This window comes from Pteropus alecto, unplaced genomic scaffold (assembly GCF_000325575.1).
Source record: "Pteropus alecto unplaced genomic scaffold, ASM32557v1 scaffold25, whole genome shotgun sequence".
Taxonomy (NCBI): Eukaryota; Metazoa; Chordata; class Mammalia; order Chiroptera; family Pteropodidae; genus Pteropus; species Pteropus alecto.
The window spans coordinates 24,374,067-24,401,413 of record NW_006441955.1 but is presented as its reverse complement, the minus strand read 5'-3'; the positions used below and the strand labels follow the sequence as shown (position 1 = coordinate 24,401,413).

Sequence of the window (27,347 nt, the reverse complement as noted above, 5' to 3'; positions counted from 1 at the left end):
GCAGAGTATAGATATTCTATTTTAAATAGAGTGACTAGGGAAAGCTTCATATGAGTAAAAGTCTTGAGGAAAGTGAGGCAGTGAGCTATGTTACTATCTGGAGCTTTCTGGGGTGTGTGTGTGGGGGGGAGCCATTCAGGAAATGGTACAAAAGCCAGGAAGAGGATCCTGACTTGCTCTAGAAAGAGCAAGGAGGCTTGGGTGGGTGGAGCTTAGTAGAAAAGGATGAAAAATAGGGAGTGGGGCAGATGGACTGCGGAGGACACTTTTCGTACATTGTAGAGACTCTGACTTTTACTGAGTAAGATGGGTGGCCATTGGTGGATTTTTGAACAAAGTAGTAACATGAGCTGACACATTTTTAACATGCTCACTCTGGCCAATATGCTGCAAATACACTAAATGAAGCAGGAAGACCAATTAGGAGGCTTCCAGAATAATCAGATGACAAGTAATGGGAATTTGGACCAAGGTGATAGCTGTGAAGGTAGTGAGAAATGCTTGGCACATTTTTTTTCTTGGCACATTTTATAAAAGTAGAACTGATGGGATTTGGTAACAGATTGAATATGAGGTGTGAGGAAAAGAAATTTTTGGCTTGAGGAAATGGAAAGATGGAGTTGTCATTTACTGGGATGAGAAAGTCTGGGAGGAGGAGGTTTAGGCAGGTGTAGTCAGGAGCTCAATTTTGGACATGCTAAGTTTGAGAAGACTATTAGAAATGTAAGATTTGCTAATTTGTATAAATACTTCTTATATATTTATCATGAATCAGTTGGGTTTCTCAAACTTGACTATATTAGTTGCATGTTATTGAAATTGCATAAACTTTACAAAAAGGAAAAATTAAAAGCAAAAATAATTGTTTTTACAAAAATTAAAAATTGAATGCTTTAGAGACTCAATAAAGGCAAATAGCTTACAAAAATGACTATCAAGCTAGGTATGAGAAAGACAAATGTAAAAAATTGGGTAAAAGATTATAAAAATCAAGGGGGAATTGGTACTCATTGCTTTCAAGTAAATTTTTTTTTTCCTTTAAAAGAGACACTGGAAATCTCAGATGATGATTTACAGGGGTAGTTTATACAACAGAGATATCTCAGATCTATAATCAAATAAAGACTTTGATCTTATTTCAGAAGATTAGTCAAAGAATGTGTACTTATTCATTTATAATTAAAATGTCTACATTATCGATATATAATTTATTACGATTCCCTGTTGTGGTATCCAGCCACCAAGATGACCCTAAATGATCCTGCCTCCTAATATTCACACCCTTGTGTAATCTCCTCATTGTGTCAAGGATTTTGTGTGTGACCAACAGAATATGACACAAGTAATGGTATGTCACTTCTAATTAGGTTACAAAAGATACTGTGTCTTTTGCCTTGATGATATTTCTTGGGTTGCTCATTCTGGGGAAAACCAGTTGCCATGCTTTAAAAATACTCAGGTAGTTCTGCTAAATGGCCCTGGACTTCCAGCACCAGTCAAATCTTCCAACGACTGCAATCTCAGGAGAGCCCCTAAGCTAGAACCAGCCATTCCTGGATTCTCAACCCTTAGAAACTATGTCAGATAACAGTGGTTGTTTCAAGCTGCTAAGTTTTTGGATAATTTGTTATGCAGCAATAGATAACAAATACACCTGCCTTAACCCACTTTTAAAAATTATCCATTTTCTATCACATTAAGCACTCAATCTTCATTAAAGTCCCTATTCTCTTGGAGTATTATTAAATAAAAGAATTAGCAAAGTTCTGGAAGTCATATATGTCAAATACTTTCAAATGTCAAAGTGCTTCCCTATAGTCAAGTATTTGGGTATTATTTCAAACATAGCAAATTATAAAAGTTCTAGAATTTCCTATATAAAAATGTACTTTGTGAAAGCCTTTTGCAGTTAAAAGCAAAACGCAGAGGTGTATCTGATGTACCAGTTGCTTTGCTGTGGCTTTTAAGTAAAAAATTAAAAGCGTCATAGAAAAAAGGTTTGCTTTTTTTTCTGTTCTGGAATCAGTCCTTTCCTGCCCAAATGATGAAGGTTACTTAAGGGTTTTCATTGTTCAGGTATAAGAAGAAAACAAAAAAAGAACCTCAGCAAAAGAGCTGTGTGGCCTGATCAAAGATGTCAGTAGCATAAGGAGAGAAAGAGATTAAAAGAGAAAAAGTGGCAGGGTAAAGTATTACAGAACACTGGGGATAGGAAGAAACACTACATGAAAAATAGAAGTCAAAAGCAGCATAAGAAGAGCAAGAATGGCAGTGGATAAATCAAATGAGTTTATAAAGACTTCCAGCAAAGCCTTACAAATAGTGTAACGATAGGAGATGTTTAAAGTGCAGAACAATAAGTCCAGGTAGGGGAATCAAAGAGGATGGCATGAGACAACAAAGAGTATGGCAGATGACAAAGAAAAGAGAAGATAATATTGAGATGCTGATCTGGTTTCCCATTCCATCTCCAATCCTATATCCTAGCTAGGAAAAGATTCCACTCATATTTCTATGGATTGCTTATTAAGATAAGTACTTCAGTTTATGTTTAATAGTTTAAAAATATAACTATATACATTCATCTATATTGTACACAAATAAACCTCTTTATTAAAATTCCCAAATCAAAAATACTGTTTCTATATCCAGGTAAACCCTTGTTGCCATCCGGTGTCTATATATACTTTTACACTTGATATTTCAATGCTTCTGCAGTTGTCTGTGTTCTCTGTCCGTATATGTGAGGTCTTATGGAGACTGAAAGCTCCCAAAGGGTAGGGTTTGATGCAATGAGTGTGATCTTACAAATATATAAGCATTGTATTAAATACTCAATACATTAGCAAGATGTACCATCACATTTTATTTGGCAGTAATAGAAATACATCCATGTTATAGTGCTTATTTTGGCTAAAGAGTCAGTGCTATTTTATTCTGCTACTGTAGTGTTTCAATTTTACATAAATTAGTTAAGTGCAGTCGTTACATCTAGGAAATAGACACATTTACTGATATCAGCCAAGTAAAGCTACTACATGGTTGTTCTCAAATTAAGCAAAATACTAACATAATATAATCATTAGGGAGAAAGAAAGGATGCCCTTCTTTCCATTAATCACAGATTATACAAATTTCTAAGTCTCACATACACAGAGATTTCTAGATATGATTAATCTAAGGAAAAAACCCCAAAATTTGAATCCAGCTTAATTCATACAATCACTTCAAAATGCATATTCCAAATAATTTCCTAATATGTGTTCACATTAAAATAAAAGTAAATTATGAACATAATTTAAAATTTCTGATTATGAAAGGTCACAGAAAAGTATATTAAATGTTACTTTGGCATTCCTATTTCATAGGTTTAAAGGAATGATAAACTAAAGAATTCTTTTGTAATGTAAATAATTACTCCTCAGCTAATCATTTAGGTAGAAAATGTTACATCTTAAGGCAGGAAAAAGTTTGTTAATATTTTTTATAAAGTTAGTTAATTCAACAAATTAAGAATCAGTAAATGGGTGCAAATAAAGAATACTGCTTTAAAGAGAGAATTCTTTGGAGCTGATTTTAACAGTATGAAAAACTTGGCTTCTTTTTAAAAAGATAACCTAATTTTGACATTTAATAAACATATTATAGGACTTCAAGAAGAAATAACTAGCCTTTTACTTAAAAATGTAGGAAAAAATAGAAAAATTATTAAATATAAATCATCTGAACATTTAACCTTTTTATTTCCAGAAAACAGAAGGGAAAAGAATCTACTTTCACAGGACTAATTCAAGGCCCTCTTATAATTTACATAGGGATGTAGATGGTAGGACTCATAGTGGCAATGGCAATTTTCTGATAATACTATCATGAGTAAGTGTTACATAAGGTTTTACCCTAAAGGGTTTTAAAACTAATTTAGTCATTTTTTAATTTTTTTAAAACATTGCTTTAGCTGTTTAACCCAATTTCAAGGCAAATTGAAATTGGCACATATGTCTTAAGTACTATTCTGTGGTCAAAAACATTTTTAAGAGACATTTCTTTTTAAATGGTCAAGTTTCTTCCCTTACAATAAAGAGGCTGTTTCCTATAATTACTCTGCAATTCTATTTGGTCACTCTTGTCTCTTTTGTTAAAGGCCACAAAGAAAGCATCTTACTAAAGTAGTAGCTACTAAACTGACTAGAAACTAAATGAACTCAAGCTACTGAATTAGATAAACCAACTTCTTGAATATGGGCAACTGTTTTTTGTTTTTTGTTTTTGTTTTTGTTTTTCGGTGAAATGTAAAGAAGAAAAAAAAAACCTTCTGGAAAGCCATTCATCTTATCTGATGAAATAAATCCCCCAGTAATCTTATGCAGTAGCAGCATTATTAAGTAGTGCAATTCTTCAAAATAGATTGCAAACAATATCTTCCTCAAATAAAAATATAATTAAGTTTACTTATAGCTGTTTATAAACCACAACTTAAAAATTTAGCGCCCCCCCAAACAGAATAAGCAATGCCTGTCTTGCCTACATGATAAAGGGAATGTGTCTGTGCACACGTGTGTATGTGTGTGAATCATTCAAGGCCAGTGGTACCTCAACGAGAAGCTAGAAATACAAGATATAAATTAAAAAGTAAAACATTACATAATGGAATTTTTAGCTTTGACACTTCTGACATTCCCCTAATAATAAGAATTATAAGTAGCCAATTCTTAAATTAAGACTATAGTTAAGAAAAGTCAAGGAACTATATACTCAAAAATTATTAGAGCAATATTTCACATTGTTTAATGCTATAGCCTATACATTATGGAACACAGTACATGCAAACAGCATAAAGATGCTGAATCTCTTATTTTGTAACTGTTACATAAACATGGTACATACATAAATTTAAAACCTTAAAAGATTATGCCTTTCCCCACTGTTCATTTTCTATTCATTAATCATAAATAGGCACTTTAATCTAAAAATGCATTCTAAAAAAATATATTCCGATCCTCCTGGGAAACTTACTTCTGAGATGAATAAAGCCCACTTTAAAAACAAAATCAATAAATCCAATCTATTGATATACTGAGTCAGCCACTCCACGTGGTATATGATTTAGACACAAAATTCATATAACTGTGAAAGTATCTAATATACTCTCAAGAATCTTTACTTATATGAACAACTCATTTGTTTATATATTTATCAGAAAGGATATAAAATATACTTCCATACAATTAAAAATATTCTGTTCGATACGGGAAAAAAACCTTCTTTAAAACCTCACTAAGATTCAAAGTATGAATATTTTTCAAATATGGGTATAATATGACAAAATGTGCTAAGTTCTCTGTGGGAATAACTAAAAACAAGTTTTATAGAAGAAGAAAGGAAAACTGATTTTACTATACCAAGATAAACACCTTCAGATGTTGGGAGATAGTCTCAAAACTACACAAGAAAAATTTTAATTGCCTGTCATTATTAATAACTGTTATCTTTTTAATCAATATTCATTCAAGAGAAAAATGTTCTAATCTACAGAAAGTTAAAAGAAATTTCATCAGTCTCTGTTTTGTAACTCATAGGACCAACAGTAATATATTTTGGAAACTGCAGTGAATCTAATATAAACTTGAAACTTGTAAACTTCTCACTGTCAGCCATTACAATTTCTTTGAATCAAATACATAAGCAAATGCACAAGCAATAATGTAAGCAGTACATATTAAACACCACTACTGTCTAAACTTGATTAAACAAATGAATAACTTTACAATTAAAAATACATTTTCAGGTGAAGTTAAGTCTCTTGACACTAAGAGTCATATATTCTTGCATGTGTGGGCCACAAAGGTCTTGGCTAAATTGTACATTTTCAAGGTGCAAAGCATAAAAACAGAGCTTTTGAGAAGGATACTGGACATTTCAGACAGCTTCAAGACGACAAATCAATTAACTCCCAAGTACTGGCTTCAATTCAAGCAATATTTCTACAAAATATACATTTCACGACTTAAATTATTACCTAAAGACTATAAAAAGCTGCTTTGGATACACTACACAGGGATTCAATGACAGAACTTCTGTGTAAGTACAGTATGGTCACTCATTCTTTACTAGACTTTTTTTCCTCCCTGAGTCCACATCTACCAAGTCTATGTAATATATGTTACAAAATCAATAGTTATCTTAAAATATTTCATAGCACTCAAATTATATAGTTTGTATGGTATCTATTGCACTTTGGCTTCCACTAGGCCACTGGACAGAACGTTACCATGACTACTTATACAACTACTTGTATGCCTCAGTGCATCAGCTCCAAGATAGGCCATTAAAAGTTCAGTGCGGCGAATGAGCAACTGCATGAGGTCTTCGGCCAGAGTCTCTATACTGGAATAGCGTACCTTCTCGAAGTCAAAAATGTCTTTGAGAAAGAAAAGAACTTGATTCTGGAAAATAAACGCAAAACAAATTGGCACTTATTAGACCAAAATTATATTAAATCTAAATAGCTACTAATATTGTAACATGCATTGAATTAGGAGTCAGAAAGCCAAGGTTCCAGTGCTAGTTTCATATCTCACTGGAAAAGGGACCTTGAACAACTGATTAAACCTTTTTGGGGGTCTCATTTTCTTTTTCTGTAAAATAAGGGACAATGCTACTTATCTTTTATACTACTCGGGGCTGATGTGATGATCAAAAACAGTAATCTGTAGGAAATGCTTGTAAACCCTAAGCACTGTATAAATGTAAGGGACTATTATTAAGTCCTTTCCCAATAAATGAAGTTTTCAATGTTACCTGGGAGCACTGGTACTATAAGACAGAAGAGTACACTATTTCCAATAACTGTAATTGAAAAGTTTTAAATATATATTTTTCTGTACATAAAAAAACTAAAGACACATGCGAAATAAAAATAATTGCAGGTCTCAAATCAGTGGAAGATTGTAAAGGATATTTCATTTCAATAATACTTATGCTGAAACTCATTTTAAGTTTTATACTGCTAAGTATTAAGTCTTAGGCTGTTATGCCATGGTGAAAATAAGAATAATTCCAAAGAGCAAAAAAACAAGAATACTTAATTTCTGCCCTACAGAAATCAAGTGTTAAGAAACACTAACAAGGCACGCTTCTTAGATTCACTGAGTTTTACATCTGGAAGGGTCATAAGCAATCAACCTGTCAAGCCCTCTCATTTTATAGATGAAGAAAAGAAGGACAAAGCATAATTTATCCAGAGTCGGATTGCTCATTAACAGACTTCATTCTCAGTCTAGAATTTTCCCACTAAACATATACCTTACATTTGGGAGGTCAAGTAAACTAGTCAAAAAATAATGAGTAAAATAAACATTTCCTAAACCATTTACATAAATGCTACATTAACAGCACATAAACACAATTTAACTTTTTTTTAAATGAAGGGTATAATGAAACATCCAAACTTTCAAACATCAAAAGCTTTCAAATTCATACCTGATTGTATTTACTTTATTTGCTCCTTGAAACTCAGCCTAAATTCAAGACTATCTAAATAGTGAAACTTTTCTGAGCACTGTGCCAGGCAGGAAATTCTGCAATGACCTATCACCTGTGTTTTGACAAACTTAAACTGCTGACATTAGGATACAACTTTAAACTCCCATGTTATGTCTCACAACTAGAATTTTATTATTCATATTACTTTGAACCAGAACTTATTTCAAAACTGCCATATGTGCCATAGACATTTGTTTTATAAATTTCAAAAGCATCCACATACAAAGAATAAATTGTCTACAGCAATTTGACTATAACATCATAACACCATCCAAGAATATGTTTCAATTACAGAAGGAACTGATAAGGTGAATGGACTTGTTAAAACTATTCCAAATCTATATAATTAAGCATCAAATCTATATAATTCTGTTCCACTGGCACTTAAACACTAAATTTGTGTGACTTTTATAACTTTACCTTTAAATAACATTCTTTCTTCTATAAAAACAAAAACAAAACAATAATACCTTATCTGCTTTTTGATGTAGAAAAAGAAATGATTCAATGACTAAACATACCTTAAAGAAGCAACATAAATCATAGAGAGAATTTCTAGGGCCCAAAAAGCCCCAGGCTAGGACAGGGCTGATGTGCTCACAAATGGCATAAAAATGGGCAAAAAATCCATCTGGGATCTGTTGGGTAGTAAAAGAGAATCAAGTTATTTTTACTTTCTCAAATTTGCCTTTTCTAGTAGAAACTGAAATTGCTATCCATCATGTGACCAGATCTTTCTGAGTGTAGACCAAGGGTCAATGATGATGAGCCAGCCTAATAAGAAAGTTAATAAACTTATAAGTAACTTTTAGAGTCACAGAATGTTTTCTGTAGATTCTATATCCTAGCCAATATTTTTAAATATGCTGAGAAATATTATTTCTGAAAGGCCTTTTCACTTCATAAAAATACTTCACAGAAAAGCAATCATATCAGTATTGTAATCAAGTAAAAACAAGAATGCTACAGTGTTCCTTAGCAGTATAATTTTTAGGATTAATAATACAGCCATGTGAACAAACAAAACAGAAACAAACTCATAGATACAAAGAACATTTTGATGGCTGCCAGATGGGAGAGGGATAGGGGAGATAGAAGAAAAAAGGTAAAGGAATTAAGAAGTGTAAATTGGTAGTTAAAAAATAGTCATGGAGATATAAAGTACAGCATAAGGAATATAGTCAATAATACTGTAATAACTGATGGGTACTAGATTTATCGGGGTGATCACTTCATAAGTCACATAAATGTCTAATCACTATGTTGTACATACACCTGAAACTAATATAATAGTGCATGTCAATTATAATTGAAAAGTAAAAAATTATTTAAAAAAAAGACTGCCATTGTTTTAGCCATTAAAAAGTTCTACTCAATCACTTTAGATTACCTGAAATAGACTAAAACAATTTTTAAATGAGTAAGCACGAAAATATGCTTACTAGAATCCACACTTTTAGTAATGGAACCAGATATTATTGAAGCATTTAATTTTGTAATTGCCTCTTCTTGTGAAATAGTAATACATACGGCTGTGATTTAGGAAACCTTGTACGTTTATTAATAACTTTCTATTAAATAAGATTCTATGGGATTTGTCATATAGCGTTGACTGGGGATAACTATCCCTTAAGATCCTGTCTTTTGGAGGGGTTATTTGCTATTTTACAGGTTCCAAGGTATCTTCTAAACCTCAACTTATAAAATATATCATAGCAGCAGTTACCATTTAATGATTACTCATTATATTCCAGATAATGTGCTAGGTTCTATTTAACTTAATAAAACGCTTCTGAAAATGTAGGTCATGTCAACATTTTAATATGTAAAAAGTTATACTTCAGCGGGATTAAATAACCTGTCTTAAATCATACATAGCTAGCTAGTGAAGGCCAAAAAATTATCAGGGATGCACTGAAGTTGTCACTCTGGTCTAAGAAATGTTCCTCATAAATTGAAATTCTAAATTCCATACAGATTCTAACTGTATTAGGAGTTCAGACAAGTTAGAAGTTAGCATGGGCTGAAGTAGAATATACGTGCTTCATCAAGAAATAATCGTGGAGCTGAACTCAACAGCAGGCAAAATTTATCTAAGTACGGAGGACAGAATACAGCATTTCAGGTATAGGAAATAGTTTCCCAAGAGATGAGATACATAGGTTTCTGTGGATACAGAAAGAAAAAACTAGTATAAGGCACAAGATTTAACTAAGAAGAAATAAAGTTAGATATAATGATAATATTATAATTATGAAAGCTATCACTTAATAAACTTTTGAAATATTTACTCTTAATTTTATGCTTAAATTAAGCTTGTTGATATTATCTCATTTCATCCTTACAGCAGCCCTATGAGGTAGGCATTAATCGCATTTTGCAAATAGGAAAACTTAAAGTCAGTTGATAGTAACTTGCCCATGATCGTACTAGCTATGTGAGAATCAAACCCAGTCTACAAGGCTGTTCCTTAGCCCTAATCCAGTAGTTCTCAGATTATAGTTTGTAATCATCATTTGGGGAGCTTGTTTAAAACACAGGGTTCTCTGGCACCATTTTAAATAAGAATTATTCAAATATATGGTCTCCAGAATTATTTGTAACAAGCACCCTCTGAAGATGCTGTGAGAAATGTGGTTTGGCAATATCACCTCAAAGTTATGAGTATCAGGCTAAGAAACATGGATATGATAAAAATACTATAAGTCAATGAGCAAATAATAATAATAACCAACACTTGCATAATGCACTATGCCAAGCACTATTCTAAGAACTGAACACTTAATCGTCAAAAACCCCATAAGGTAGATACTATGCTCTTTTTTTAGAGATGAAGAAACTAAGGTATAGATAGGTTAAGCAACTTACCAGAGGTCATGGCTAGTAAGTGGCATTTGAAACCAGGCAGTCTCACTCCAGAGTCCATACCCTTGACCATAGGAATGTATGGTAAAAGCAGTGTGTAGTGGGTGAGTTGGGCTGAAGGGTATAGAACATGGAGGCAGGATATAAACTTTGAGACTTTTTTTCATAGGGGCTCTCATTTGAATAAAATAGCCATCAGAATCAAATCATTATTTCTCAGTTGGAGTACATGAAGTAGAAATCACTACATATTTTTTTTAAACATCATTAAGTGAAAAAACAAAAACCAAAACTCTATCAAAGCTATTTCCAGCCCTAAACCCTCTCACACTTAGTAGAAAACTCATGCATGCCTCAATACTTGCTATACTGAACTCTACAGAATGTTAAGGAAGAGAGAGAAGAGATTCAAAAAAGGAGAAGCCAACCTGGGACTGATAAGTCACTCATCTAGCTTGAGGCACAGTCCTCATGAGCTGCCATCCCCACTTGAGAACTGACTCAGATGTTTGACAGGTGCCTCAAATTACTTAGCAAAGAAGTCCACGGTATAATGAATTTTACCTTCATTTGTTGCCTTTTCTGTTTCAGCACCGACCAACAACTTGAAGCCACAGCCTAAATATACGAAGAAGAGAAAAAGCAAGATTTAAATTTATACCTATATAAACTTTCCATTCTTTTTAGAAATTCAAAGTTGATGCATCTAAAATGTTCAAAACATTAACTACAAGTAAGAATCGGTCTAGGTTCCTTCTACTGTTTGTAAGTATTAATGAAATGGTGTTTTGTTTTTATAAATTTTAAAATTAAATACAAAGCCACTAAAGAAAAAAAGGCTGAGCTCAGGTATCAATGAGTTCTTAAATTCTGTTCCTACAGGAAAAGAGCAGAAATATTTATACGCAGATGCACATATAAATGTTTTAAATATGACGATGAAGACGAAGAACTTTTTTTTTCAAAAATAGTACTGCTGGTAATAGTTGTGGGTAGAGCTAACAGTTTTACTCAAATAGAGAACTAAGAAATACAACCATAATGACAGGGACGAAAACACCCAAGTAGGATCCTAAAGAAATCTGCCCCTGCTCTGGCATGACCAGACTTTGATCAAGGTCACTTTACTAAATTAGTTATGGAGTTGGAGATAACATGTACCCTTTATGGTTAAAAATACTTTGAGAGAAAAGTGGATTTATTAAAATTATTAAAATTTAATATCGGGAATTTGCACAATAATTGTGAAATCACCAACTGGAAGATTTTTTTAAAGGCATTCAAATTTCATTATGAGTATCTACCCTAGCTACTTCCAAGTACACACTTAAAGCTCAACAACACACAAAAAAAAATGTCAAATAGAGATTTGAGTAAGAAAAACAACAAACTTAAAATATTCAATGTGTAGAATATAATTTAAACCTTGTTTTTCTTTTTGGTACATGCTTATTCTTCTCTCCTCTAAATTTTTGGTAGTATTTGGGAACATAAATCTTCATATTTTCCTCTAAAATATATATTGTCTTTTACTGCAACTGCTATATTTCAATTTAGTCATAGAGTCATTTCAATTACAATTTTTTGTTAGGCCTGAACTAGTCTGAAGCCTGAGAGATTTTTTTGTTTTTGTTTTTTGTTTTCTGAGATCTAAAAACTAATAGAACCAAAAAGGGAATTTCACCTAAAGATGTTATAAATCATACACATCTGATCCCAATATCAAAGGGTGAGCTCAGTGTCCACACTAGTCATTCTATAGGCAGATATACATGTAAATCTCATTAATCTTTCCAGTTCGGATCATTTTTCATCAAATTTAAATGGGTGAGAAAGGTAAACCACCACTTACAGTTTCTTTGAAGGAGGAGTTTAGCCAGCGATTATTTACTACATTCTGTATGGATGTGGGTGGGTTTTCTAAATCTTCGAAGGAATCCATTAATATAAAATCCAGAACAACATCATAAAAATTTAGATTTTTCACCTGCATTAAATTATGAGTTAAAACAGAAATTATTACACAGAGCTGAAATTAAGTGAGCCAGGACCTCATACTTTGAAACGGTTGGGTGTTTTTAGTTAAGTCAGATTATCTCTCTGACAAAAAAAGATGAGCAGGGAAAAATATGCAAACAACTCACCACCAGAAATTATAATTCATATGACAGCTGTTCCTTCCTAGATCCCATCAGGTAAGATTAATCTCTCCCTCTCCTCTATTCTAAGAATCTTTTGTTTGTGCTTTTATTATGGTCTCCACAATACTCATTCTGCTTTGTCATTGAGTTATTGGTATATCTGTCTGTCTTCCCCACCACATCGTGAACCTCTTGTTCATTTATGCATACTGTATTGTACTACATGCTACACCAGGTGCTCATACTTCTATAGTAAGCAAACTAGATGCTTAGAGTTTCCTGAGGAAAACAGACAGCAACAAATAATTCCACAAATACACAATAACAAACTGTGATAAGCACAGTAAATGAAAAAGTACATGGTACTATGAGAGCTTAATCTAGACTGGATGTCACAGAGCGCTTTCTTTGGGGAGTGAAGCATCCCAGGTACAGGAAATACCTTGTCAAAGACATTAAGGTGAAAAGGAACACAGTGGTGTTGAGTCCAAGAAAACTGGCAAGTGTGCTACTGTAGTAGAGAACAAAGAGGTGAGACAAAGAGGAAGGGCCATCTCCTGCAGAGTTTATGGCCCATGTCAACGATTCTGGATTTTATCTTCACAGTATATTAGGGGGAGAGTGGTGGAGGGAAGATAGATGATCAGATTTGTATTTTTAAGGACTGTTTTGGCAGCAATGTGGAGAATGGAATGGAGAGGAGAAAGTGAACACAGGGAGTGGAGATGTAGGCAAGGAATCAGGGAATGCAAAGACTGAGGTAGTTGAGGGAAAGACAATAGATACTCAGACTACTATGGGGCTGGCAGGAATAGAGAAAAAATGAAGAAACTGGAAGACAGGAGTTGAAATTGACAAAATTTAGAGATGAATACAATAAAGTAGGTGAGAACTAGGGAGGTATAGAAGATGAGTCCTAGGTTCTTGCCTGCACAATTGAATGAACACCGATTCCTTCACCAAGTGAGGGAACAGCGGAGAAAGAAAGATCATGCCTCTATGTCTCTGTATCTACTGTTTTCTCTGCCTAGAAAGCCTTTAGCCCCTTGTAAACTCATTCTTTAAGCTTCTGTTACAACAAAATGTCCCAGGTTCATCATGTTCTTTCTCTATCCCAGTGCTGAAATCAGCCATTTGTTCCAAGGAGTCCTAGTTCCTTGTAGTGGAGTGTTTAGGAGCCAAGATCTATGTGTGAGGAAAAATTTCTTTTGAGGTAATGCTGCTCCCAGACCCTTGCAGTAAGTACAGCTAGGAAATATGTGTATGTCTATGTATATGTAAGCCTTTATATTTATTTCTATATCTTAGCTATCCATATTTATTATAAACTATGAATTCACACTGACAGCTCTAATTCCAATCCTAGCTTTTTATACCTTCCTTCTCTGAGAGTAAGACCTGGCTCTAGTTATTCTCAATATATTTGTTTGTCTGATCCTATACATGCAGCTAATCTCCTAGCTCCAATGAGTTACCTGTGGTCTGATCTGAAACCAGCTCTACATAGGCCACCATTACCACCCTGCTAGAGCCTGTGCTTGACTTTCAGAAAGAAGGAAAGAAGAAAAGAAGAGAGGGGAGAGGGGAGAAAGGAAGGGAGGGAGGGGAAGGCTTATAAGAAAACAATTATTTTCAACTGTTGCCAAAAAAAAATGAAGACTGGGGTTGCTGTTGTTTATGATTCTGTCATAACTACCACCACACAACTGGTTTTCTTATGATTTAATAAGGACATGAAAACAGTGGCCTCAAATTATATAAATATTATGTGTAACTAAGGAGAATAAATATAAAAACTTTGAACTTACTCCTCTAGCAGCAAGTTCCATTTCTGTACTATCCCAGTGATCAGTCTGCTCTAAAAAATAGATCATTTCATCAAAAACGTCTTCGAACTTCTTTGGATTCTGCAGAAAAAAAATACACTTTAATCTTAAACTCAACTTTATAAGGCTCTAGCCTACAAAGTAAATGAGTTACTCTTCAAGTATGTTTGTTATATCTTCAATCTATTAGGCAACTGAATTAAAATACATTTTCAAGGTGTTCCATATTAATTTGGTTTAATATTTTGTTGATCCAACATTTTGCAGAAGTCAAGACTAAGAACATTAGTCACATGTCATAAGCAAACTGCCTACTACTCAAATATGTATGCCTATTTAGATCAGTCCTTAATATGAAAATCTGGTTACAGAGGATACCATGTAATGCTTCTGAAAAGCAGTTTTACAACTTTAAGAGAAACTCTGGTTCAAATCACTAGGTTTATCTGCCTAAAGGCCACGAAAACAACATAAGATTTACACTGGGATTTGCAAACAGTTAATAGCACCTTTCATTTATTTTGCACTTTGTAAAAAATTTGCTTTCCCATTTATCATTTAAAGATAATCACATAGGTTCATATACTAAAAATAAATACCCCAAAGAGCACTGATTTCTCCTTGGGTTGATTTATTTTCTATGTATAAAGCCCATACCATTTTGATCAAGTTGTTTCTCATAAATTATTCCTAATTTTCCATAAAGTCTGTGAATGTCACGGTGAGAATCATCATTAGATCTGCTACTACAACGATCACTATTATTATGTCATTGTAAAGACCCTCTGAAATAGGGTATCATAAATATAATCCTATTATAGAAATGTTGGGACTGAGGTTCTGTAAACCAGGTAGGTATTTGAATGGTTCAAAGAAGGCCTGTTTTATTTTGGTTTTCCACATCAGTTGGACACACCTTGCATAAAGAAAAGTGGTTCTGTACAGTCTTAATGCAGTTCTTTTCATTGCTTCTGCCTCATTCAGTCCCATGAAGATGAGTAAGAGTAAGAGGTAACTCAATTTGTATTTCCAGATTTCTGAGATCTACACTATTTCCTGGAACCTTCTTAATGAACAGGATTGAAGGAGGTAAGAGAAGAGTAGTATTAAAAATAATAATAGTGGTGGTTGTAGCAGATCTAATGATGATTTTCACCATCACATTCACAGACTTCATGGCAAATTGGGAATAATTCATGAGAAACAACTTGATCAAAACGGTATGGACTTTATATATAGAAAATAAATCAACCCAAGCAGAAATCAGTACTCTTTGGGGTATTTATTTTTAGTATGTGAACTTTTGTGACTACCTACAAAAACTATTTCTTCTATTAAAAACTGAATGTATTTTAATCTTCAGTTCAACTGAAACAATAAAATATGTGACAACAAAACAAGTTTACCTTTCGTGCTTTCACAATTAATGCTGATAAAATTTTCCTTCCACTCTCAGCAAGGAAAATCCTGTTGGCTGTTTCTGAAAGGATTACCTAAAAAAAATCCAACCCCAAAGAAAAAAGAGACCTGGAATTAATTTGAATGGACATTTGACTTTATAGCACATTTATGTACAAATAACCCTAATACAGCCAATGCATTGTATGTGGCACTATTTCAGCCGGCAGACCACAGAGAAGGTCCTAATTTACTAAAATAAAATGAACTCTTGAAACCTATAATCAAAAAATATTAAAGGGAGATAAATGAGAATTTAAATTCTGTTCAATTTAATAATCAGAATTAATATTAATTCAAATTAATATCAGAAATAAATGTTAAACAGCCCCAAAATATAAAAAATAAAGATAATTTTGTTGTTTAGTGACCTTATATCAAGAAATCAGTGTTATAATTGATTCAAATAAAAAACAATTTAGAACACATAGATAATAAAAAAGAGGATTTTTATTTTAAGCAGCCATTAGTACACATCTCCAGCATCAAAATATTCTGTTATGACAAAGTGTGGTGGACTTGGGAAGCCACGGGAAACGACAATGACAAATGAAGTCAAATGAATGGAAACAGCAGGCAGGAAAAATAAACTTACTAGACGTTAAATTTGCCATTAGGAATAAAGATTATAAAGAGCAAAAGCCATCTTGTTTATATGCAGCTGGACTCTATAGCATGAGGGTGGGGATGAGTGGCTGGGTAAAGCCTCTTAATGTTAAAAAAAAAAATACCTGAAAAGCCTGTCGAATACAGTGAAGTTTGGCAAGAAAATCACTGTCTCCTAGGCACTCCAGCATTTCAGTTCTATGTAATAAACAGGGAGACAACTGTTACACTGCATTCAAGATCAAGCCTACTACAAATTTGGACTCAAACAAGGCTTAACCTCAGGACCTTAATATAAAACACATGTCTTCAATACTGACAAAACATGTGAAAAATTTTTTTGAGCCTAAAACATACTTTCCTCCATTCGTATAACCATTTTTAATAAATATCATACAAACATAGCAACAGCACCTTAGTATTTTTCAGAAACATAAGAAAAACTCAAATGGTACCTAAGCACTCTTGAGTAAATTTTTCCTTCTTCAACTAAATGCATGGCTTCTTCATAAAAAGGGCAGTGGCAAAGAGACTCCAGACTGTAGGTATGCCGTACTTCTCTGTGCTCTGCAAGCTAAGCATACAGTGGGTTAGAACAGACTACAATGATATATATATATAAATTTTTTTTAAAACTACAAAAGATACAAAAATAGAATCTTGATACTAACAAAATATACTCAATTTGATTAAACCATAAAAATCATTCAATAAGATTTTACAGCTAGTAAGATCTGAATTCATTTTATTTCAAAATTCAGTTGTAAAAAAGAGTGAAACTTTATAACAAGCTTAGTCCATTTTGAATCCAACTACTTAAATCCACAGAGTATACAGAAAATCAGTATCTTACCATTTACTGACATATAACTGAAGATAAATCATTGAAATAAAAAGGATTTTATCATTCAAAAAATGCTTAAAAGCATTATAACTCACAACTGTAAATGAAGTAAAAGTTTCTACAAAAATACCGAAAGAATCTCAATTTGGCTAATTCTAGGGAATTTTTCTTATACGTAGCTTTGACTAACCTTTGTATGACTAAAAAATAGTCATGCACCGCTGTTAGTATAACACTTGACAAATGGAAATCCAGTCTTCTAACAGTTCATTAAAAAAAAAAAAAAAAACTGCAAAGACTATAGAGTAGCCAGCTAAGCAAGAAACCTTTGGAGCAATTTTATTCTTCAATACCATGTGATCCATTTAAATGACATGCTGTAGGGTTTTTCTTTCTTTTTTTGATTTCTAATAACTTTATTGAGATATAATTCACATAACATAAAAGTCACCCTTTTAAATGTACAATTCGATGGTTTTTAACAGTCATTCACCCTATGCTTTATCTATTATCTATGGTTTCGCTTGCTGCTATTTCTTGTCACTTGTGGTCAAAGATGGTCCGAAAATATGAAATGGAAAATTCCAGAAATAAACAATTCATAAGTTTTAAATTGCGCCATTTGGAGTAGCGGGATGGAATCTCATGCTATCCCACACCACCCACCCAGGATGTGAATCATCCCATTGTCCAGCGCATCCACGCTGTACACACTACCTGCCTGTTAAGTCACTTAGTAGCTGTCTCAGTAAGCAGATCAAATGTGGCCATATCTGAGCACTTACAGTCAAGTAACGTATATTTTACTTAATAATGGCCCCAAGACACAAGAGTAGTGATGCTGGCAATTCAGATATGCCCAAGAGAAGCTGTAAAGTGCTTCCTTTAAGTGAAAAGGTACGTATGCATGTATAGGAAAAAACACCATATATATAGGGTTCAGTACTATTTGTGGTTTCAGACAGCCACTGGGGGTCTTCGAACATATTGCCATGGATAAGGGGAGACTACTGTATTTTCACTAGGTTGTACAGTCAGCACCACTTACTAATTGCAGAATATCTTTATCACCCCCAACAAGAAAGCCCAGCCCATTAGCAGTCACTCTCCATTCTCCCTTCTTTCCAGTCCCTGGAAAACACTAATCTACTTTCAGTCACTATGGAGTTTCCTGCTCTGAAAACATCTTATAAAGGAAAAAAATATGTGGTCTTTTGTGTTTGGATTCTTTCATTTAGCATAATGTTTCGAGGCTCATCTATGATGTAGAATATATCACTGCTTCATTCTTTTTTATCCCTGAACTGTGGATATACCACATTTTGCTTATCCATTCCTCAACTGATAGACATTTGGGTCATTTCTACTCTTTGGCTATTATGAATAAGGCTGCTTTGAACATTTGTATACAAGTTTTTTATTTTTTCAGTTCTCTTGAGTATATACCTAAGAATGATAACTCTTAGGTCAGATGATAACTCATGTTTATCTTTTTGAGGAGTTGCCAAACTGTTTTGCAAAGTGGCTGTACCATTTTCATTCCTACCAGCAACAAATAAAATTTTTCCATACTCTTGATAACAACTATTGTTCATCTTTTTTATTATAGCTACCCTAGTGTGTAAAGTGGTTTAATTCCCCTGATGACTAATGATGTTGAACATCTTTCATCTCCTTATTGGCCCTTGCACATCTTTTTTGCAAAACTGGCTATTCAAATCATTTGCCCATTTTTAAATTGGATTATTTGTCTATTTATTGTTGAGTTGTAACAGTTCTTTATATATTCTAGGTACAATTCTTTTATTAAATACATGATTTACGGAATATTTTCTTTCATTCTGCTGTGTTTTTCACTTTCTGGTTGGTGTCCTTTGAAGCACAAAAGTTTTTACTTTTGACTAATTCCAGTTGATCATTTTTTTTCTTTTGTCTGCCTTAATGTTTACTTCCTACTTGTGCAGAAAGCAAGTTTAGCCAGAGGTGAAAGGTTAGAGACTTCTAAGGTCTTTCCTGGACATAGCATATGTTCCCTGCACACATTTGTTCATTCTAGAATCCCAGGGATATGCCGGAGCTTTTCAAAGACCCCTATAAACATCTTATTGCCCAGTATACTCTTTTAAGTTTTTTAGTCAGGCTCTTGCTAGTCGCAACTGGTATAACCACCTCAGGCAGCTGCAATGTTAAACAACTATCACTGATTGTTTTCAACAAAGGCCCTAGAGATAGGGTAAAATTTAAACCCAGGCATTTATTCTAGAACTTATACTCTTAAATATCAAGCTATACTCTCCTATCAGCTCTATCTGAAAATCCAAGGTAAAAGAGGTTTAAGATAGTATAAACTGTCTATTAGAACAGAAGCAAAAGAAAAAAAAGGTAAATGAAAATAATAATATCTGACATTACATATTTTCTGCTTTAATATTTCCCTTCACATTTTAAGAGAAATGTATTATGCAAATGGAAATGTTTTTGAGGTTAAAAAAAAACCTAACAGTTAAAAAATAAGTTATAATGAAAATTCTTTAGATAGTAAATAGTTTAAAGTTTTGTACCACTGTCAAAACAAATAGTATCTATGTACGCCTACCAGTAGAAAAAAATCCTAAGGAGGAAACTGGGGTTCCAATTAAACTCTCTACACAAAATAATTTACACTAATCAAAAGTGAACAAATCCAACAATAAGAGATTCCAGAGTAAATCTTGATTTATTTGTCTACCTTGCTTATTTGCTGGTTTAGCTGAAGCGATCATTTAAATAAATCTCTTAAAATACATCATCTTGAAGATTTGGTACTAGCTAACATTATCATCAACTCTTCTTAAGAGACAATGACAACTCAGAAACATTTATTTAAATCATGAATCTTAAATTTTTTAAAGCAAAAAGCAAATCACTAATACGATGGCTTCAATTCTCATTTTAGAATATACTTTTGACAAAATTTCCAAGAATGTTTTTAAAGGTTTCAGAAAAAGATTAACATTTTACTAGAGTTGAGAAGCAGAGGTGTTTAATCCCAGCATATGGAAATGTGCAATTTACCATGAAAAAAGTGTTCTTTTCTTTTTTGCTATCTGAAACTTTTGAAATGTCTTTTACTTCTAAGTTATTCTTCCCCCCAAAGGGTACATTTCAAAAACTCATTTTATTGTCTTCAAACAGAAAAGTAATACCATATTGATTTACAACAAAGCACCATTCTGCCTTATTAGTTATCTCCCATAGTTCATAAGCACCACAAAACTGACCATGTAAGAAATCAAACAAGTCAATAAAAACAGCAACAACAATCAAAACAGATAAAACCCATTGATGTAGCAACCAGTGAGAAGAATGTTTTGGGATTAGCTGAAATGTCAAACATCCTAAATTACTTCTCCTTTGCCTTCTCTGAAGTGCAAGAGGGACTGGGCCTTATCTTCCTTGGTAAGCGACGATTTGGCTGAATGTGAAGTAATAGTTTAAAAAGCCTTACTATTTTTAAAATCTTCTGAACAACCATGAAAAAATGTCCAAAGCCCCAAAACTATTAAAAGTTGGGTCATGAAATAGGCCAAGTTCCATATTAATATGGACTATTTTTTACATGTTTACATTTTCCTTTCAAATCAATCATCTAAGATTACAAATAGAACTTAACAGTTAAAGAACTTAACAGTTAAAATCATCTAAGATTACAAATAGAACTTAACAGTTAAAGAAAGCAGGCTGACTGTATACTCTATCTCACTAATAGAAAAGAAATAAAAAAGGAAATAACAACCCTCTAAAATGGCCCTCAACGATTCTCTCTTCCTGATATTACCTCTTTCTACTCTGAATGTGGCTAACTTGTGTAACCAAAAGGATATTGTAGAAATGATGGAGGGTGATTTCTATGGTTAGATCAGAAACAGTCACTGCTTCCATCTCACTCTCTTTTGGATCACTTCCTCTGGAGGAAGCCAGGTGCCATGCTGAGAAGATACTCAAGCAGTCCTATAGAAAAGTCCATCTGGTGAGCAAGTGAGGTTTTCTACCAACGTGCCATTCACGTAAGTGAGCTAAGGAGCAGATTACCCAACTCTAGTCAAGCCTTCAGATGACCGTAGCCCCAGCCAACATACCTGACTACAACTTCACAAAAGACCTACAACTTCACAAAAGACCTCAAGCCAGAACCACTCAGGCCACTTCCAAATTCTTGACCCTCAGAAATGATGAGATACTAAACAAATATTGCTATCATCGTTGTTGTTTTTGAATGGGAAAACATTTTTATTTTGTTTGGGGAAGTGAGCAGGCATCCAGTCTCAGAACTTCTGGAATTGCTTCTTGGTGCTGGAGGTCTTGGTGACATTGAGCACGGGAAGCAAATGGTATTGCTCAGGGGCCAGCACTCACCAACCATGATGAAATCACTGATCTAAATGTCCCTGATGCCGGAGTTCAGGCACATGAACATGTTCTTATTGTACTTCTCCAAGTGGTTGTACTTTTGGATGTAGTGGAGGTAGTCTCAGCAAATGACAATGGCCGTCTGCGCCTTCATCTTGGTCAATACACCTGATGGGATCCACCCTCGGGTGGAGATGTTACCCATAAAGGGGCATTTCTTGTCACAGCAGGTACCCTCAGTGGCCTCCTTGGGTGTCCTGAAGCCCATACTCTTGTAGTATGGTGGGAGCTTATCCTGGCTAGTTTCTCCAAGCAGGACCCTCTTCTTTTGAAAGATGGTGGGCTGTTCTTGGTAGCATGCTCAGTCTAAGAGTCACGCCTTATTTGATAATATACATGGCTTTAGAATTAAATACCAAAACAACGAACTCCTTGGATTAGCCTTTAGGACTCAGTTCTCATAGAACTAACTGTAAGTCCTATGACTTCCAGAAACTACCACCCTATAAACCTTGAATTTTAAGAAGGTAACGTCTAAAACGCTTAAGCCTCCATTAAACCACAAGTGTAGAGCCCCCAGGATTTATAATGCTCTAATTTATATTAATGCAAAGCCCTCTGCCTGACAATCTCCATACTAGGGGGCAGGGTCCTGCTTTCAAGGACACACGCCCATGAGGCTCAAGGAAGGCCCCTCAGCTTCAGCACCAGCTCCAAGCCAGCTCCTGAATTTTATTGCTGAGAAATAGAAATTTTGAATGGTAGATATAGCCCTCCCTTTCGGATTATGATTATTCTAAATGTTTGTCTTTGTTGCTTTGTATATTATTATTATTAGTGTATTATTTTGGATTACTATAAACAAGTGCTATCAAGACAAAGAGGAGATTAATAAAAGCTTTCCAAGCTTCCATTGATAAGTAGAGGTATCTGAATTATAGAAAATAAAATTTTCTCTTTAAAGAGCACTCTACAATTTATATATTAAACATACAGACACACCTTGCAGTGATAATTCTAAGAAAAACAGAATCTACAGCTAAAAATTGCTACCTCTGCAATATTAGTTTCTCCCTATTAAATGACAATTTCTTTAACAGATGGGAGTTAGGAGAGTACTAATGCAGTGCTATCCTCACATTAGAAAGACTTTTCAGAATTTGAAAACATTATGCTAAGTAAAAAGACATCAAACACGAAAGAGCATATATTGTGTGATTCTATTTGTATGAACTGTCCAGAATACGTGAATCCATAGAGACAAAAGGTAGAACAGTAGTTGCCAAGGGCTAAGGGAGGAGGTTAGGTGAGAAAAGGGAGTGATTGCTAATAGTTACGGGTTTCTTTTTGGAGTAATAAGAAAGTTGTGGATTTAGAAAGTGGTACTGGTTGCACGACTCTGTGAATATACTGAAAACCACTGAATTGTACACTTTAAAAGAGTGAATTTTATAGTGCATGAAATATCTAAAAAAGCTATTATTATTATTATTTTAAAAAGGCTTTTCAGAGAAAAAAGGCTATGGTTCCAAACCAATGTCTGGCAAAGCTTATATAGGAAAATCTTGTTAATCACTTTCGCAAATGACTGACCTAGCTTAGGCAAAAACCAATGCCAGGACTTGTTTTATTCTAAATAGGCAAGAAATCTTTCTGGTAATTCTGAATAAAGCTTTCAAATGACCACAAATTGTTTAACTTCCCAAGCAGTTCTGATCTTATTCTCTTAATAACTTTCTTCATTAAAAGTTTTCTCTAATTTAAGTGCTTGGCATATATTAAATGCAATTAAAAATAATTTAACAAATATTTCTTAGAAAAGAATTTATCTTGGAACATTCACATTCTGAGATCATATATTTATACCCTAGAAGCATTCCTAGGATGTTTCTCAGATATTGAGCCCTTCTTGTGGTATTCATACATTTTGTTGTCCATAAGGATTTTTAAAAAATGTATCAAACCTTTGTAACTTACAACAAATTTAAAGTGAGTAAAATGAACACTTGGCAAAATATTTTTGAAAGTTGTACATGATAAAGAAACTTCAGAGCAATTTGGTATACTGTTCTTCACAGTGGAAATAATGCAACATGATTAGCAATTATTCTCCTTACAAACCATCTAGGGCATAAGTGTCTACAGATCAAAAAGATATAAAGCATCTGACAAAACAGAATATCCTTTTATGATAAAAATTCTCAACAAATTGGGTACGAAGGAATGTATCTCAACACAACAAAAGCCATATATAACAAGCCCACAGCTAACATCATACTCAATGGTGAAAGGTTGAAAGCTTTTCCTCTAAGAATATGAACAAGACAAGGGTGCCCACTCTCACCATTCCTATTCAGCATAGGACTGGAAGTCCTATCCAGAGGAACTAGGCAAGAAAAAGAAAAAAAAGGCATACAAACTGGAAAAAAGAAGTAAAACTGTCTCTGCAACATATGACCTCATATACAGAAGATCCTAAAGATTCCACCAAAAAACTATTAGAATAAATAAATTCAGTAAAATTGCAGGATACAAAATCACTATACAAAATCACTAAGAACAAACTATCAGAAAGAGAAATTAAGAAAACAATCCCACTTATAATAGCATTAAAATGAATACAATACTTAGGAATAAATTTAACTATGGAGATGAAAAATCTGTACACTGAAAATTGTAAGACTTTGATGAAGAAACTGAAAAAGACACAAATAAATGGAAAGATAGCGTGTGTCCATGGAATGGAAGAATTAATACTGTTAAAATGCCCACACTATCTATAGCCATGCTACCCTGAACAAGCTCGATCCTGTCTGATCTTGGAAGCTAAGCAGGGTAGGGCCTGGTTAGTATTTGGATGGGAGACAACCTAGTAAGACCAGGTGCTGTAGGCATAAAAAATAAAAAGATAAGGGATTGTAAGCTGACAAAGTCTTTGCAATCTGTGACGTCAACAAAGGGTTGCCCTGCCTAAAAACAAATAAACAAATAAATAAATAAATAAAATGTCCACACTACCTAAAGCTATCTATTAATTCATTGCAATCCCTATCAAAATTCCAACTGCATTTTTCACAGGACTAGAAAAAAAATCCTAAAATTTGTATGGAATCACAAAAGACCCCAAACGGGCAAAGCAATCCTCAGAAAGAACAAAACTGGAGGCATCACACATCCTGATTTCAAACTGTATTAAAAAGCTATAGTAATCACACAGTACAGTACTGGCATAAAAATAGACACATAGACCAATGGAATAGAATCGAGAGCCCAGAAATAAACTCTTGCATATAATGTCAATCAATATTTGATAAGGGAGCCAAGAATACTCAAGAGCTTTTTCAGTAAGGTGAGAAAATTGCAGAACTGTATTTAGAAGAATGAAACTGGATCCGTATCTTATGTCATTCACAAATATTAACTCAAAATGGATTAAAGACTTCAACATAAGACCTGACACCATAAAACTCTTAAAAGGAAACAGGGAAAAAGCTCCTTGACACTGGCAAAAAAAAGGTCCTTGACAATGATTTTTTGGGGTATGACACCAAAAGCACAAGGAACAAAAGCAAAATAAACATATGGGACTACACCAAACTAAAAAGCTTCTGCACAGCAAAAGACACAATAAAATGAGAAGGGAACTTACAGAATGGGAAAAAATATCTGCGAACCACCTATCTGCTAAGGGGTTAATATAAAAAATATATAAGAAATCCAAACAACTCAGTAGCAACCTTCACTCAAACATCCAATTAAAAAATGGACAGAGGACCTGAATAGACACTTTGCCAACGAAGACACAAATGGCCAACAGGTACCTGAAAAATTGCTCAACATCACAAATCATCAGAATACAAATCAAAACCACAATGAGATATCACCTCACATCTGTCAGAATGGCTATTATCAAAAAGATAAGAAATAAGTGCTGACAGGAGGTAAAGAAAACAGAACCCTGGTACATGTAAATTGGTACAGCTAATTCAGAAAACAATACAGAAGTTTCTCAAAAAAAGTAAAAATAGAACTACCATCCAGCAATCCCACTTCTGCATATATATCCAAAGGAAATGAAATCACTGTCTTGAGAATCTGTACTCCTACATTCATTGAAGCATTTTTCACAACAGCCAAGATATGAAAACAAGGGTCCATCAACAGATAAAGAAGATGTAGTATAAATACATTTCACTTAGCATAAGGCATTATGTTAAGTGAAATAAATCAGACAGGAAAAAAAATAAATACTGTATGGCATCACTTACTTATAGAATCTAAAAAGCCAAATCCATAGAAACAGAGAGAAGAATGGTGGTGGCCAGGGGCTGAGGAGTGAGGGAAGTGGAGGGATGTTGGTCAAAAGGTACAAACTTCTAGTGAGAAGATGAGTAAATTCTGGGGATCTCACATTCAGCACAGTGACTATAGTCCACAAGACTGTATTATATACTTGAAAGTTCCTAAGAGAGTAGATCTTAAATGTTAAATGTTCTCACCACCACCACAAAAGAAAGGTAAATGTGAGGTGATGGAGGTGTTAATTAGCTTTATTGTGGCAATTATTTCACAATAGATGTGTATCGAATCATCACATTGTACAGCTTAAACTTACACAATGTTATATATTCATTATATCTCAATAAAGCTGGAAAAAATATTTTAAAAACCAGAAAGATAAACCTATCCATATCAAACTGTAAAAGAGAAAATAGCTTTTCAAAAAAAACCAAGTAGATATATTAAATCTATTATAAACTTACAAGTATAAATTATAAGGAAAAATGTAAACAAGTCAGGATAAGACACGATAAGCAATAGCTAAAATATACATATACAGAGACTCTCTAGAGGATGAAAAGATTATGGTCAGTACAGTTTTAATAAAGGCAGAATCAGGCTTAGGGTACAGAGTATTGGAATACCAAAAACTTTCCACACTAAAGCATGAGTTCATGCATCAATTACAGATGTGTGATACTATTTATAATTTTAAAAAAACAGCATTCATATCCAAAATCTACCATAAAAATGAAATTATTCTAAGATAAAATTGGCCACGTTATTTTTAAGCCTATTTTAAGTAGAAAAAATTACAAAAAGATGACTACTTTGCAAGTATTCCCTTTTAATACAAAATTTAAATCTCAGTAGAAAACAAATTACTCATAAATTTATAATTCCGTGATCACGACTGTTTATTACACATTAGTATATTTATATCTAGCCTTTTTTCTGTAATAATTAGTATATTTACATCTAGCCTTTTTTCTGTAATAATTATATGTCACATATATGTTCTTTTTTTCCTATTACAAAATCACAGTCATATGCTCTATATAAAGCTTTATATACTACTTCTCTTTACTCTTAACATATGTTCCCATGTCATTAAATATGATTAGAAATATGTTTACAGCACTATAATATTTCAAATTATGGAAGTACCATAATTTGGCATTAGACTGTTTCTAGTTTTTCATTATTTTTAAAATACGACAGTGAATATTTTTGTATATAAATCTTTGAATCTGATCACTTCCTTGGAAAAAATATCTAGAAGTATGATTTCTGAGCTAAAGAACTGAACAATTTTAAGACTCTTGATATAAGGTTAACTGCTTTACATTAAGATACTCATATGCGTCACCCATAATCCACAGCATATGAAAGTGC

General features: G+C 33.5%; 1 protein-coding gene and 2 pseudogenes across 4 annotated transcripts in view; 1 reads left to right on the top strand and 2 right to left on the bottom strand.

Annotated features, from left to right (window-relative positions):
• Nucleotides 1–2,842: 2,842 nt before the first annotated feature.
• MIGA1 (mitoguardin 1) overlaps nucleotides 2,843–27,347 on the bottom strand; it is a 71,582-nt gene continuing 47,077 nt past the window's right edge. For all 4 annotated transcript variants that reach the window (XM_006919345.3, XM_025051975.1, XM_015595259.2 and 1 more), the window contains 8 exons: nucleotides 16,894–17,012; nucleotides 16,564–16,636; nucleotides 15,781–15,867; nucleotides 14,357–14,455; nucleotides 12,260–12,394; nucleotides 10,972–11,025; nucleotides 8,064–8,180; nucleotides 2,843–6,443 (listed from right to left, as the gene is read on the bottom strand). In XM_006919345.3, the coding sequence (XP_006919407.1) occupies nucleotides 6,225–6,443; nucleotides 8,064–8,180; nucleotides 10,972–11,025; nucleotides 12,260–12,394; nucleotides 14,357–14,455; nucleotides 15,781–15,867; nucleotides 16,564–16,636; nucleotides 16,894–17,012 (903 nt within the window). In that variant the 3' untranslated portion in view covers nucleotides 2,843–6,224. The remainder of the gene's footprint in view (nucleotides 6,444–8,063; nucleotides 8,181–10,971; nucleotides 11,026–12,259; nucleotides 12,395–14,356; nucleotides 14,456–15,780; nucleotides 15,868–16,563; nucleotides 16,637–16,893; nucleotides 17,013–27,347) is intronic.
• LOC102896302 lies at nucleotides 19,872–22,927 on the bottom strand (annotated as a pseudogene).
• On the top strand, nucleotides 24,447–24,565 carry LOC112485962 (annotated as a pseudogene).